This window comes from Ovis canadensis, chromosome 5 (assembly GCF_042477335.2).
Source record: "Ovis canadensis isolate MfBH-ARS-UI-01 breed Bighorn chromosome 5, ARS-UI_OviCan_v2, whole genome shotgun sequence".
Taxonomy (NCBI): Eukaryota; Metazoa; Chordata; class Mammalia; order Artiodactyla; family Bovidae; genus Ovis; species Ovis canadensis.
This window is the reverse complement of record NC_091249.1, coordinates 78871564-78886739: the sequence shown is the minus strand read 5'-3', so window position 1 is coordinate 78886739 and position 15176 is coordinate 78871564. Positions and strand designations below refer to the sequence as shown.

The 15176-nt window shown below is 38.0% G+C and overlaps 1 protein-coding gene across 2 annotated transcripts in view; it reads left to right on the top strand.

Annotated features, from left to right (window-relative positions):
- The window catches only part of GEMIN5 (gem nuclear organelle associated protein 5), a 39326-nt gene that overhangs the window by 7337 nt on the left and 16813 nt on the right, over nucleotides 1-15176 (top strand). For both annotated transcript variants that reach the window (XM_069592472.1, XM_069592473.1), the window contains exons 8-15: nucleotides 567-779; nucleotides 1592-1677; nucleotides 6940-7022; nucleotides 8188-8321; nucleotides 9584-9657; nucleotides 10364-10545; nucleotides 12324-12463; nucleotides 13516-13687. In XM_069592472.1, the coding sequence (XP_069448573.1) occupies nucleotides 567-779; nucleotides 1592-1677; nucleotides 6940-7022; nucleotides 8188-8321; nucleotides 9584-9657; nucleotides 10364-10545; nucleotides 12324-12463; nucleotides 13516-13687 (1084 nt within the window). The remainder of the gene's footprint in view (nucleotides 1-566; nucleotides 780-1591; nucleotides 1678-6939; nucleotides 7023-8187; nucleotides 8322-9583; nucleotides 9658-10363; nucleotides 10546-12323; nucleotides 12464-13515; nucleotides 13688-15176) is intronic.

The window sequence follows — 15176 nt, the reverse complement described above, 5'->3', positions numbered from 1 at the left end:
GTTTAGGTAGCAGAATCATCTGCTCTTGGCAGAGTCTCTGTAAGAGAGAATTGGCTTTATCTGAGTAACCTTACTGGTTTTCAGTAATCAAAGCTTGTTTGATAGACTTTGTTTTCTCCCAAGTCACTGTGTTAATAAACAAGTGAAGATTAAAAACTTAGCACTCCTCGTCCAACGGAAATGATAACATATTTTGCTTTTTGAGATAAACTCTGATTCTTCCACTGTCCTAAGACCGTCATCTTTTTTCTTTACTTTTTTTTTGAGTTTACCAAATGAGATTATCAATGCTGTAATATTGTGGAAAGGCCAGTGGACTCTGGGAAATAGGAAGCCTGAGTTCTAGTGTATTGTGTGCCTTCAATTCACTTGGCATCTTAGGGGATAAATGTATTCCAAGATCCCTTTGAGCTCTACAGTTTACTGCTTTTTTTTTTTCTAATTCCTTCTGGAATAGGTAAGTTACATTCTCCTGCTGCGCTCATTGAGCCCATTCTGTCTGAAACATTGATTGTTTTTCCCGTTTCTCCGATCTTCATAAAGACCCTAACCCTTAACCTTTTCAGGTAAAATGTTGGGACATGGCCACTCTGGAGTGCTGCTGGACCCTGCCTTCCCTCGGTGGGTTTGCCTACAGTCTGGCTTTCTCTCCTGTGGACACAGGCTGCTTAGCAATAGGCGTTGGGGATGGCATGATCCGCGTATGGAATACACTCTCCATAAAGAACAACTATGATGTGAAAAATTTTTGGCAAGGTGTCAAGTCCAAGGTTACAGCGGTAAGGATGCGTTCTTTGAACTTGCCATACACTGGTTTCAAATAACTAATTCTCTCTTAGAGAATACCTATTCACACAAATGAACTCTATAGGGAATTTACATTTCAGGAGTATTTTTGATGCAATTTGAAACTGGGAAAGCACAGGCACCCTCCCTAACGAAACGCATTACCTCCTAATTCAGAAATTTAGCTTTGTTTTGTGAAATTACATTTTTATTCAAGTCACCCTATTTTCTGATAGTAAGAAATTTAAAATAACCTGGATGTGCGTGCATTCATAGGAGGTACATTAAATTATAATATAACCACATGAGGAATAATAATGTTTGTGATTTTAAAAAAACCCACAGTACAGAAGTGTAGAAAGCAAAAATGTTCTCTTTTCCACCCTTGACTCTATTCTCCTGCTTCCATAATCCAAAGAACCACTGTTGATGTAACAAAGCTTGTAACCAAGCTTTGTTAATTAATAATAGAATCATATTTTCTAAATTGTTCTGGAATCTTTTACTCCCCACCCAACAATGTATCACGAACATCATTTAAACATTTGATCCTATTTTTGTTTTTCAATTATATATAAAGTTTACTCACAAAAAATTTCTAGAAAGATACAGAACTGGTAGTGGGGTGGTTTGGATGGTGAAATTACAAGTGACTTTATTTTTAATACAATTTTCTTTTAAATAATGAGAATTTGTTACTTTTAAAATTAGAAGACACCAAGAGCAGTAAGTGTTTCCAGCTGAATGCTGAAGTATAACTTAATGAATCCCTTAACAGTGCCCCTTTCTTCGTATTTCCTTGTAGCTGTGCTGGCACCCGACCAAGGAAGGCTGCTTAGCTTTTGGAACTGACGATGGAAAAGTGGGATTGTACGACACCTACTCCAACAAGTAAGAAATAGATGATCTTTATTTAGCCCATTGACCAAAATGTTAAGTGAGTTCATTTTGAGTTCATAGACCCAGATGTTTATCATAGTAAGACTGAGAATCATCTTTAAGATTCTGACTCTGAGACTGGGGCTTAGAATTCAGAATTTTATTTTTAAAACATTTTTTCAGGTTATTGTGATGGTTCAGCCCATCTGACCTGTGAACACCACTGAAGTTTTTTTTTTCAGGAAAACATTTGCTTTTGTTTTCCCTCAACATTTTTTTACAAAAGTTTTCAGGCATCCAAGAATGTTAAGTTATACATAGGGGCTTCCCTGGTGGCTCAGATGGTAAAGAATCTGCTTGCAATGCAGGAGACCCAGGTTTGATCCCTGAATTGGGAAGATCCCCTGGAGAACGGAATGGCTACCGACTATAGTATTTGGACAGAGAAGCATGGTGGGCTAGTCTATAGGGCTGCAAAGAGTCAGACACAACTGAGCAACTAATATTTATATGGGCTTCCCTGGTGGCTAAGACCATAAAGAATCTGCCTGCAATGTGGGAGACCCAGGTTTGATCCCTGGTTGGGAAGATGCCCTGGAGAAGGAAATGGCTACCACTCCAGTATTGTTGAGTGTAGAATTCCATGGACAGAGGAGCCTGGCGGGCTACAGTCCATCAGGTCACAAAGAGTCAGACACGACTGAGCGGCTAACACTTTCACTTTCAAGAATGTTAAAAGCTTAGAATAAAGAACATCTCTGTTTCTTCCATTTTGAATTACCAGTTGTTAACATTTTGCCATACTTTTGGTACACTTAACAAAAATTAGCAGTAATCTATAACATGATGTAATATCCTGTGCATATACAAATTTCCTCAGTTGAGCCAAAAATGTTTTTCTAGCAATTTTTTTTCAAACCTTTTTTTAATCAGGGGTCACACATTGTGTTTTTTTATGCCTCTTTAGCCTCTTCTTGTAGAATAGTCCCCCACTTCTTTCCGTAACACTGCCTTTTCAAATTGAAGATTCCAGATAAGTCGTTTCTAGCATATTCTACATTTTGGACTTGTCTAGTTAATTCTTTGTGGTGACTTGTAATTCAGTTCACTCTTTCCTGTATTTCCTATATTCCTTGTCTTCCCTGTATTGCCTATAAACTTTCTGGAACAGCACTGTGTCTTTAGTCACAGGTGGCTACTGAAGTGTGCTAAGTGTAGAATACACTTGAGAGTTCAAAAAAGAAAAGAATGTAAGATGCCTCAATATATATTTTAATTATATTGTAAAAGGTAATACTTTTTATACACTGAGCTGATTCCTAAAATTGAATTTCACTTGTTTCTGATACTTCTGTTAACATGGCTACCAGAAAGCTTTAAGTTGCAGACGGGGTTTGTATTTATGGCTCACAATATAAATCTATTGGACGCAGCTATTCTGAGTGCTTGATTAGATTCCAAACCTGCACTGTTCAGTTTGGTAGCCACTGGCCACATGTGGCTACTTATGCTTAAAGTAATTAAAATTAAATAAATTAGAGATTGAGCTCCTAGTCACATGTGCCACACTGCCAGTGCTCAAGGGCCGTATCTGGCGAGTTCAGTTCAGTTCAGTTCAGTTCAGTTCAGTTCAGTCGCTCAGTCGTGTCAGACTCTTTGCGACCCCATGAATCGCAGCACGCCAAGCCTCCCTGTCCATCACCAACTCCCGGAGTTCACTCAGATTCGCGTCCATCGAGTCAGTGATGTCGTCGTCCAGCCATCTCATCCTCTGTCGTCCCCTTCTCCTCCTGCCCCCAATCCCTCCCAGCATCAGAGTCTTTTCCAATGAGTCAACTCTTCGCATGAGGTGGCCAAAGTACTGAAGTTTCAGCTTTAGTATCATTCCTTCCAAAGAAATCCCAGGGCTGATCTCCTTCAGAATGGACTGGCTGGATCTCCTTGCAGTCCAAGGGACTCTCAAGAGTCTTCTCCAACACCACAGTTCAAAAGCATCAATTCTTCAGTGCTCAGCCTTCTTCACAGTCCAACTCTCACATCTATACATGACTACTGGAAAAACCATAGCCTTGACTAGACGGACCTTAGTCGGCAAAGTAATGTCTCTGCTTTTCAATATGCTATCTAGGTTGGTCATAACTTTCCTTCCAAGGAGTAAGCCTCTTTTAATTTCATGGCTGCAGTCACCATCTGCAGTGATTTTGGAGCCCCCCAAAATAAAGTCTGACACTGTTTCCCCATCTATTTCCCATGAAGTGATGGGACCGGATGCCATGATCTTCGTTTTCTGAATGTTGAGCTTTAAGCCAACTTTTTCCACTCTCCTCTTTCACTTTCATCAAGAGGCTTTTTAGTTCCTCTTCACTTTCTGCCATAAGGGTGGTGTCATCTGCATATCTGAGGTTATTGATATTTCTCCTGGCAATCTTGATTCCAGCTTGTGTTTCTTCCAGTCCAGCGTTTCTCATGATGTACTCTGCATATAAGTTAAATAAGCAGGGTGACAATATACAGCCTTGACGTACTCCTTTACCTATTTGGAACCAGTCTGTTGTTCCATGTCCATATCTGGCTAAGGGCTACCTTATTGGACAGCACTGTTCTAGGCCAGGGATTAGAAAACGGTGGCCCATGAGCTAAGAAAGTATTTAGTTGCTCAGTCGTGTCCAACTCTTTGCGATCCCATGAACTGTAGCCTGCCAGGCTCCTCTGACCATGGGATTTCTCAGGCAAGAATACTGGAGTGGGTTGCATTTCCTCCTCCAAGGGATCTTCCCAACCCAGGGATCAAACCCAGGTCTCCTGCATTGCAGGCAGATTCTTTACCGTCTGAGCCACCAGGGAAGCCCATGAGTTAAGAATAGTTTTATCTTTTAAAAATCAATGAAAAAGAATCAAGAATATTTCACAACGTGTGAAAAGTAAATAAAATTCAAGTTTCTCTGTCCGTAAAGTTTTATTAGAGCCCCGCCACACTCATTTCATTACATCTTATCTGAGGCTGCTTGTGTGCTACACAGCAAAGTGAATGGACTGTGACAAAAACTGCTTGACTCACAAAGTCTGAAGCACTGACTACCTGGCCCTTTACAGAAAAAGTCTGCCTACTCCTGTTCTAGATCATTTGCACCTAAGTGAGAATCATTCATTATACTGTAGAGCTAACCTTTTCATGTGCCAATTCTTTAGGTACTTGTGTATAACTTGTTGTTTATTGTTTAATCACTAAGTCATATCCGACTTTTTGCAACCCTATGGACTGTAGCCCACCAGGCTCCTCTTGGGATTTCCCAGGCAAGAATACTGAGTGGGTAGCCATTCCCTTCTCCAGGGGATCTTCCCAAGCCAGGGATCGAACCTGTATCTCCTGCATTGGCAGGCAGATTCTTTACCAGTGAACCACCAGGGAAGACCCTATGTATAACTTACCCACAGTTAACTGTTTTTCTCCATTTTTAATCTTTTTTTTAAAAGGCTACATTGTTTCAAAGAAGTACTTAATAAAATAAAATTATATATCAATTTAAATAGCTTTGTGTCAGTACAGAATTACTAATTCTAGTAAATTACTATCTTTTGCTTATTATAAGCTAAATATTCAAACTGACAGCAGCAAAGGTATATAATAGGAGGAAGGACGTTACTGTAGATATATTGCTAGGTATTCAGCCAGAAACACTTTTTCTATTTCCTTTAGCCAAAGAAAATTTGGTTTATTGTCTAGACTGATCATGATAAATGTGTCAGATACATGGAAATAAAGAAGTCAACAGCTCATTCAGTCACAGATACTGGAATTCTAAAATCACACACAGAGTATAGTATATGTTAAAGGTAATAACTGCACTGCCCTGTCTGGACATATCAGATATCATTAATCAACCACAACCTTCAAAAATACCCTGAAGAGCAAGGTTTCTTTTTTAAAAAATAAATAAAAACCAAAAACGCGAACGACCATATGACCCTGCAATTTCACTCCTCAAGATATATCCAAAAAAAACCAAAAACACTCATTCTAAAAGATACATGCACCCCAATCTTCAAAGCAGCATTATTTACCACTGCCAAGGTATGGGAGTAACCTAAATGTCCATCAGCAGATGAAAGGATAAAAAAGATGTGTGTACACACACACAGGAATGCTACTCAGCCATAAAAAACAATGAAATTTCACCATTTGCAGCCACGTGGTTGGATATAAAGGACATTATTTCATTAAGTGAAATAAGTCAGACCGAAAAAGACAAGTACTGTATGATATCACTTATATATGGACTCTAAAAAATACAACTAACTACTGAATATAACAAAAAAGAAGCAGACTCACAGATACATTGAACAAACTAGTGGTTACCAGTGGGGGGAGGGGTGGATTATAGAGATGGAGGAGGGGAAGGTATAAACTATTGGGTGTAAGGCTCAAGGATGTATTGTATAACATGGGGAGTATACCCAGCATTTCGTAATAACTAAATGGAAAGTAATCTTAAAAAATTGTAAAACATTGAAAAAATTTTTTAAATAAATACCATTATTAGGTAGAAAGGATGGAAGAAATGAACGTTTGTGAAGAATAAAAATACTAATCTAGAGGAAAAAAACCTAAAAACCTATCTACTCTGAAATCTTGGGAAGTCCCTGGCTGTCCAGTGGTTAGGACTGCACGCTGCTACTGCAGGAGGCACAGTTTCAATCCTTGGTCCAGGATCCTGCAAGCTGCTTAGAACAGCCAAAAATAAAAAAATTAAGCCTTAGTTTGAGAATGTGATGTTAATGACAGGTTAAGCCAAAAATGATTCTAGTCTTTTACTTGACTATAAGGTGGAGATATTTGCATAGTGATAATAATATATGCTTAGTAGTAACCTTAGTTCTGGGCTGAACAGTTTGCATTTTCTGTCTTGTCCTGTTTTTCTCAAGTTTTGATAGCCTTTACTTTTGTATATAACTATAGTAATATTAGAATACTTGACATTTAAGTGAAGTGAGAAATTCAGGAATAGATAGGGAAAATGACCCTGGCCAGTTAAGGGATATTAATAACTTTTTTCTAGGTAAAGTATGTTTGGGACTTATTTTTTAGTTGCTCTTATTACATGGTATATTATTTAAATGTTTGCTTCTTTACAATCAGTTACTTAGAGATGGGTACTGTTATTTTTCTTTAGTATCAGCAACTAAGTTTGTAACAGGCAACTTTTTTAAAAAAGATGGTCTCTTTTCCACTGTACCTTTTTAAATCTTTCTGTTTATAATTTCCCTTCCCCCCAGACCTCCACAGATTTCCAGCACGTATCACAAGAAGACTGTGTACTCGTTAGCCTGGGGACCACCAGTACCTGCCATGGCACTCGGTAAGTATCTGAATCATTCTCTAACAAATATAAGACTATTCTCTTTCAACTTAATCCTAGGATATTCAACCTGGAAAAAGTCATAAACATTCTAGTGCAATAAATCCTTATGCAGGCTGCTGTGTTGTCCCTGGGGTCCTTGAGGGCAGTTGTAACAGGTGATCAGTTAGAAACCATTCACCTAGAATAAGCCTCTCCAAATTTTAGTATTTGGTCTCTCTGAGCTGAATTTTTTATTGTGACTACAGTTATCTCATGCTAGGTCCTGATACCTAATCTAATAATTTTCACTAAAACTTGCTATCGCCTTTTAATTTTATCAGCATTATAATGTTGGGAATTCTTTGGCAGTCCAGTGGTGCAGACTGCATGCTCTCACTGCCAAGTGCCAGGTTCAGTCCCTGGCTGGGCAACTAAGATCCCACAAGCCACTCAGTGTGGCCAAAAAAATAAACACTTTATTTAAAAAAATTTTTTAAAGAATTATAATGTTAATGATCATCTGTTTCAACCTACAGTTAAAGCAGGGTTAGAATTTCTCAGATGATCTCTTGTTGCCTGTGAATACATTCTGACCCTTTTCTAGCCCCTCAGTCTTGCCTTTCTTATTCCTACAATGGTAGGTCTTGCAGAATTTATAAATTGAATGTGTTCAGCAAAATCTTTAGTAGTCTTTTCTTCAGCATCTATAGTGGAACATCTGTACATCTGCCTAACTGCAGTGTAAGTCATCAGAACTCAAGCAGCATTATAGAGTTCATTCATTCATTTAGCAAATGCTGATCCTTGATTTGTGCCAAACAGTTCTACAGTAGTGAAAATAAAATGTGTCCTTACAAAAACCCATCAGAACCACTGTTTACTTCCTAAAATAAACAGGAAAGTTACTATAACACCAATTGCTTTGAGAATAGCTTCTTACATTTAATCATAGGAAGTCCTGCAGCTTCATATATTTAAATGCCAGACAGTACTTATTTCTGTAAGATAAGATAAATTCCCCAAAACTTTGAGAACATGTCTTCTGATCCCAGCTTTGGCACCCCTACTGTTTTGAGTGGCAGAAGATAAAACATGTCATAGTATAACATGGTCATATTAAGCAACAAACAGTTAAGCTGGTAAAGTACAAAACTGATAAGCTTTCTTTTCTTATTCCATGTAGGAGAAGGAGACAGACCTTCCCTCACTTTATACAGTTGTGGAGGAGAAGGGATTGTCTTACAGCACAACCCTTGGAAGCTTAGTGGAGAGGCCTTTGACATCAACAAACTCATCAGGGACACCAACTCAATCAAAGTAAGTTCTTGTGATTTGAAGTCTTCTCATGATCTCTCTGTTTTATCTTCTCATCTTGCATGATAAATGGCATTATGTGAGGTATCCATTATGCTGTCAGATTTCAGGCTTCTCTCAGTTGCAATGGTTATTTATTATAAACTTTCAGATCTTGAATATAAAGCACCCTTTTCACACCTGCCACTTTCTCCAGAGGGAGGTGTTTGTAAAACTTACTTTATACTATGTTATCCAAGTACAGCTATGAGGTATTTTGCTCAAAACAGAATTATCATTTTGGTTTTTTAGTGAAATAATTACAGATTTATACAAAAGCTGCAAAAATAATGCAAATAATTTCCTTATATCCTTCACCCAGATTTCCACGTTTAATCACATTTTCTTTACCATTATATCAATATATCTGTATGCCAGAACTGTCTTTTTAAGTGAAACCATAAATGTTGAGTTTTCCTTACTCTTTCAAATGAGCATTATTTACTTTTGCTCATTATTTTTGTATGGCTATTTTTGTTATAAAAATAATATTTAATCATAAATTGAATTGTTTTTAATGGCTATATTCCTTCATGTTTTAAATGTTATCTTAACATTCAACAGTGAATAAAAGAGGCAAAATTCCTGTTCCTAACAAGCTTTTAGTTTTGTAAGACTTAAATAATATAGATCAGAAGTTCACATAAGGAATTTGGGCTGGAAATGGAAATTTAGAGTCCCTTTATATGAGCGGTAACTAAAGAAGCTGTGGGCATGTATGAGGTGGTCTGTGGAGAGACAAGTAAGAAAAGAAGAGGGCCCAGGCAGCCTTGGGGAACAAAGGAACTGTTCTCTAATAAAAACAGAAGAAGAGAAAAATAAAATTCTGGAAAAGAAACAGAAGAGATGGGAAGAAAAGAGGGTGGCGTATGTGACTTCTCTTAAGATGACAGCCCCCGTGTTATCGAAGCCAGTGGACATGTTTCATGTCTTACTGTGGGATAAAAATCATTTTAATTAAGTTCATTTCACAAGGTTAGACACTGCAAATATTTAATATTCACTGGCCTGTCTTTTGTCCCAGTTAGGAAATCATATTTAGCATAGTTGTTCTTAGTAACTCTTTGGCAAATTACGTAGATTATTTATAAGAATGGCTGTTGTAATTAGAACATTCTTAAACCAAGGTTTGTTTGTTTTTTCCCCTCACACTGTCATCATTGATTTGTAAGCTGTGTGGCAAGAACAATGTTTTCAGTCGAGATTGGTTTGTTTTGCTTTTCTAGTACAAATTGCCTGTACACACAGAGATCAGCTGGAAAGCAGATGGCAAAATCATGGCTCTTGGCAATGAAGATGGGTATGTGTTTGTTTTTTAAAAAAAAAAAAAAACTTTGTAATTGCACATATATTTGATCACAAGCTAGTGCCATCTGTAATGTTAGTTGGGAAAGCCTAGCTGTATTTGATATTCTGACTTATCCCTGATATCCTTAAATAACTCAGGAGCTGTCTGCATTATTGAGAACTGCAAAATAAGTTAAATATTTATAGCTCAAAGGGAATGTTTGCCTACTCTGTTTTGGTTGTAGTATGCTTCAAAGAATGCTTATCTCCAGAATTAAGTTCCCTAAATCTCCTTTCATTCTTTTTAAAGAAAAAAAAAGCAGAAATGCTTTTTAGCTCTTACTATATCCTTTCCAATGTTTTAGTTTGGTTGTTTAGGGTGTTTTGTTTTGTTTTGCCCTTTCCGGTATTGATCATAGTAACATGGTACTGTTTCAGCCATTGGTTTATTAATTCTTCTTTTAGTTTTTCCCTGGTACCATTTATTATTTTTAGAGCATGATAAATACAACTTTCCAGAGGTTGTTGGGATTTATTAAAGCTGCTGAAAGAACTGCCTTTTGTACCTGATTTTTTGTAAGAGAGTAACCTCTGCAGTTAAGATTGGGTTATCCTATTCCATTTCACCTTTCTTTGACTGATGGAATGAGGGTGATACCTGCTTGCACTGAACTGTAATTTGAGCATCCTTTCTTATCTTGGTGTGTTTCTTATTCCAGATCAATAGAAATATTCAAGGTTCCTAACCTGAAACTGATCTGCACCATCCAGCAACATCATAAGCTTGTGAATACCATTAGCTGGCATCATGAGCATGGCAGCCAGCCAGAACTGAGCTATCTGATGGCCTCTGGCTCCAACAATGCAGTCATTTATGTGCACAACCTGCAGACTGTCATAGGTAACTTTGGTTTCTTTCCATACTGGGGGTGGTATATGTGTTCAGCTACTTTTTGTTCCAATCTTCGTACATTTTCCTTTTTCTTTGGTATTAAACACTACTCTTACTATTTTTCTGCTTTCAAAAGTAATGTATTCACCTTATTTAAAACACAACAAAAATTTCAAACATGACAATACATGTTAACTTAGAAAGTGAAGTACCTCCCTTATTCCCATCCCTCATTAATAAACATTGCTGTTTCCTCCAAATTTTCTAAAGTATAGTTATTGCCAAGTCACTCTCCAAAAGATGGTGCCAATGTATATTCCCTTCCTTCAGTGTTTGAGTATTTGACACGTACAACACACATCCCATCCCATGCATGACTGCATCTAATTCTTACACTCCTGGGAGGTAGGTTTTGTTATCTTCATTTTCCTAATTGAGGCTCAGAGGGGTTAGCTCACTTCCATGCGTCCCACAGCTCATACATGATAGAGCCCAGATTCATTCCCACACTGTCTAACTGCAGCATCTGCATGTGTTCTGGTAACTACTAGTCCCTGCCTAGCAGGTTGATCTTTTTCATATTTTCATACAACTTATTCCTTACAAGGCTTAAACTTCTCTGAACTTCCTCAGCACCTAGAAGAAGTTAAGTGGTCAGAAGAGCCTTTTTTAATGTGAAAGAAGATAATTACTTTTTTTCTTAATATGAAGAAAAAAAAAACACATAACCCATCTTCATTGCCAAGAGCTATAATTTTTGTTTTTTAATATGCTTTTGTTTGTTTTGCCTGAAGAGACAAATCCAAAGTAATACTGGTATCATTTATGTCAGAGAGTTCCTTTCTAAGAGTTCTAAGGTTTCCAGTTTTACATTTAAGTCTTTAATCCATTGTGAGTTTATTTCTTTATAAGGTGTGAAAAAATGTTTTAATCTCGTTCTTTCACAGGTAGCTGTCCAGTTTTTCCAGCATCACTTACAGGAGAGCATTAACTTAATTCTTAAAAGCAGTGCAGATCTTTGTCTACTGAAATACTATCATCCTGGTTTGTTTTTTATTTCAAATCTACTGAATAACACAAAAAGGGAAACAATGACCAGGAAAAACTTAATTTTTATCTTCTTATATTTAAATAATTCACACTTAGAGGAAAGTTGCAAAAACAATATGAAGGACTACCATATACCTTTTCACAGATTCAACAACTTATAACCTTTTGTCATATTTGCTTTGTGCTGTGGTGTATGTATTTTCCAAAGTGTTTGTGTATTTTGTAAGAATAATGATATTCCTTTATATAACCACAATTCCATTATAATAGTTTAATCTACCATGCTTATTCTAGTGTTGTCAGTTGATTCAATATTGTCCTTTATATCTCTCAGCCTTTTTTGTTTTTTCATCTTGATTTTTTTTTTTTTTAATACCAGCTGGTTATGTGGTAGATGCGTCCTCAGTTTGGTCTCATATATTCTTATGACTAGATTCAGGTCACACATTTTTAACTATACATGATAATACATCCTTCTTGGTATCACATCCTAAAGGCATTACTTCCATTTTGCTGGCTTTTAGAAAGAAAGAATGAGAGCTATCACTTCCTACAGTAAGCCCATGTGCCAGCCACAGTGGATATGCCTACACTCTTAACCACTAGACAGTGCTGCCCAGTGAAAATCACGTAGAAAGCATGTGGCAACATCTTGACTTGCCATGCTAATTAAAACCCTCCTTTATGTCTTTCTGTTGTTGTTATTGGTACCAATGACATCATCCCCTGTCTTTTAGAGAGCAATCCTGAATCTCCAGTGACCATTACAGAGCCCTACCGGACCCTGTCAGGGCACACAGCCAAGATCACCAGTCTGGCATGGAGCCCACACCATGATGGAAGGCTGGTATCCGCCTCCTACGACGGTACAGCTCAGGTACTATTGCATCCCTGATTCTGTGGGTTCTTCACTATATACTCTAACTGAAACTCTTTCTTCTTCTCCCCTGTGATTTTTCTGAGCTCTCAGTTCAGTTCGGTTCAGTTGCTTGGTGGTGTCCAAGTCTTTGCGACCCCATGAACTGCAGCACACCAGGCCTCCCTGTCCATCACCAACTCCCGGAGTCCACCCAAACCCATGTCCTAGAGGGCATTTTATTAAACATATCTGGGCCCTTGTCAGGGTAAATTTGGGTTTTTTTGTAACTTAGGTGAAAGAGAATATTGATAGGAACTAGCTAAACTGATGTTTTTAAAGATTTCACTTTGACCTCCTGTCAGTATGATAGACTAAAGTTGATGTGAAAAGTACTCCTCCCATTCTGTTCTGTCACAGAAGGGTGACTATAAATCATGAAAAAAAATACTTCTAATAATAACTCGGTAACTTACATCTTCAAGTTCTCAAAAATAAAGATGAGATGCCAAGCCAGAGCTGTGAAGTGAGTTTCGGATATCAGAACCAGAACAGACCTCAGGAACTGGGGATCCATCATCAGTGATGGATGTCTGTCTCAGTACTGAGTGGTAAATGAGCTGTCTGCACAGAGCTGAGAGCCGTGACTGGCTGCCCTTTGAGATGGAGACTGGAATCATTCAGGAAATAGCAAGGAAATTGATCATTTGCCCTGAGGTAGAAGAATCATCTGTGAGAAACTAGAACCCTTGCATCACACATGTAGATGTGGGCTCTGAATTAGAGGTATCGGAATCCCCAGCCCAAAGATAACATGCAGTACTGGTTCAAGACAGTGAAATCCACAGGGCACCATTAAAAGCTTACTCCAAATCATTCCTATGGGAACTCTATATCCCAGAATACAGAAACCTCCGTTAGGAAATAGCACTTTCTGAAACTGCAAGTACAAATTACAAGAGGAAATAAGAGTACACAGATTTTTTTTTTTTTTCAAAAATGTATACCAACACCTCCTCAGACAATAGAATAACCAAAAATTATCTATTCTCATGTGCGACTTTTGGTTTTAGGTGTGGGATACTCTCCAGGAAGAGCCTCTATGCAATTTCCGAGGACATCGAGGTCGATTGCTTTGCGTTGCATGGTCCCCATTGGATCCAGATTGCATCTACTCAGGGGCAGATGATTTCTGTGTGTACAAATGGCTCACTTCCATGCAGGAACACTCCCGACCTCCGCAAGGTCAGTCAGAACCTGGAGCCTATAAGGGCTTGCCTCATTCCCTTTTTCCTTTCCTCAGTAAGCTGTCAGTCATGCAAGGAGGACATTCATGGTGGGCAATAGAGCAGTATGGTGGGAATGGAAGCCTGGGCAAGGACAGTAGCCCGAAGAGGTCTGAAGACAACACCTGAATAGTAGCAAGTATTCCTAGCACCCAGATCTTGTTTTCTAAATCTCAATCTCTAAAAAGGAACCTACCAGGGCTTCTTGGAGAAATGGCTAGTTCCAGGTTAGGCGGAAAAAATCTAAGATAAGTCTGCAGCATCATTTGCCACAAAGGTATAACTGAGGTCATCAAAAGGACAAAGAAGCCAGCTTGAAGGGGCTGGCTACCCAAATGTGAGATAATCTGAACTTGAAAATAATTAACAGAATTTCACTTCTGGCTATAAGAGACTAACTGGAACCAGATTTTCCCACCCACCAGAAATAGCTAGAAAACTAAACAGGGTATATAAACAACTAGAAATGTACTCAAGAAATGAAACGATACATCCACATAAAGACTTATAAAAGAATCCTTATACCTAATCTGTAACTGCCACAAATCAGAAACAACACAAATGTCAGCTGGTAAATAAACTGTGGTATATATCCTACAGTGGAACTATTCAGCAATAAAAAGCAAGTAGCTACTTATAAATACAACAAAATGGGTGAATCTCAAAGATTATGCCTAGCAAAGTAAGCCTGGCACAAAAGACTAAACACTGTATAGTACTAATATAGAGTATGAAATGTAGTTGTAAATCATACGAATTTCTAAAACAGACAAAACTAAACTACAGTGATAGCAAATCAGTGACTGCCTGGGGCTCAGGGAGGAGGGGAATCTACACAAAGAGGCATGAGGGAACATTTTGAAATAATGGCAACAGTTTATTTGTGGTGGTGGGTTACCTATACAGCTGTCTAAACTCATAAAAACATTAAAAAATCTGGTATTTTTTCTTGTGTTAAATTATATCTCAGTAAGATGACTTGAAATCAAAAGATAAAAGCTTTCAAACTGAAAAAGTAAATAAGTAATAGTAAAGGATTAAAACATTAAATAGGAATTCTTGAGTCCATACTGACCACTATAAAGTAACAGTCTAAATAAATAGACAGAAGCAAAAGTTCTTTTCAGCAGAAGGCCACCTAGTAAGTGTAGACTGAACAATAGAACCGAAAATTGCCCTTTGGCCATAATCATAGTAACAATTTTTAGTAAAACTAGTGGGGACAAACCTGCAAGGTACCGCCCTCCTTATTCAAGTAACAAGTAAGTAAGTATTAGTCGCTCAGTCATGCCTGACTCTTTGCAACCCCATGCACTGCAGCCCACCAGGCTCCTGTGTCCATGAACTTTTCCAGACAAGGATACTGGAGCGGATTGTCATTTCCTTCTCCAGGGGATCTTCCCGACCCAGGGATCAAACCTAAGTCTCCTGCACTGCAGGCAGATTCT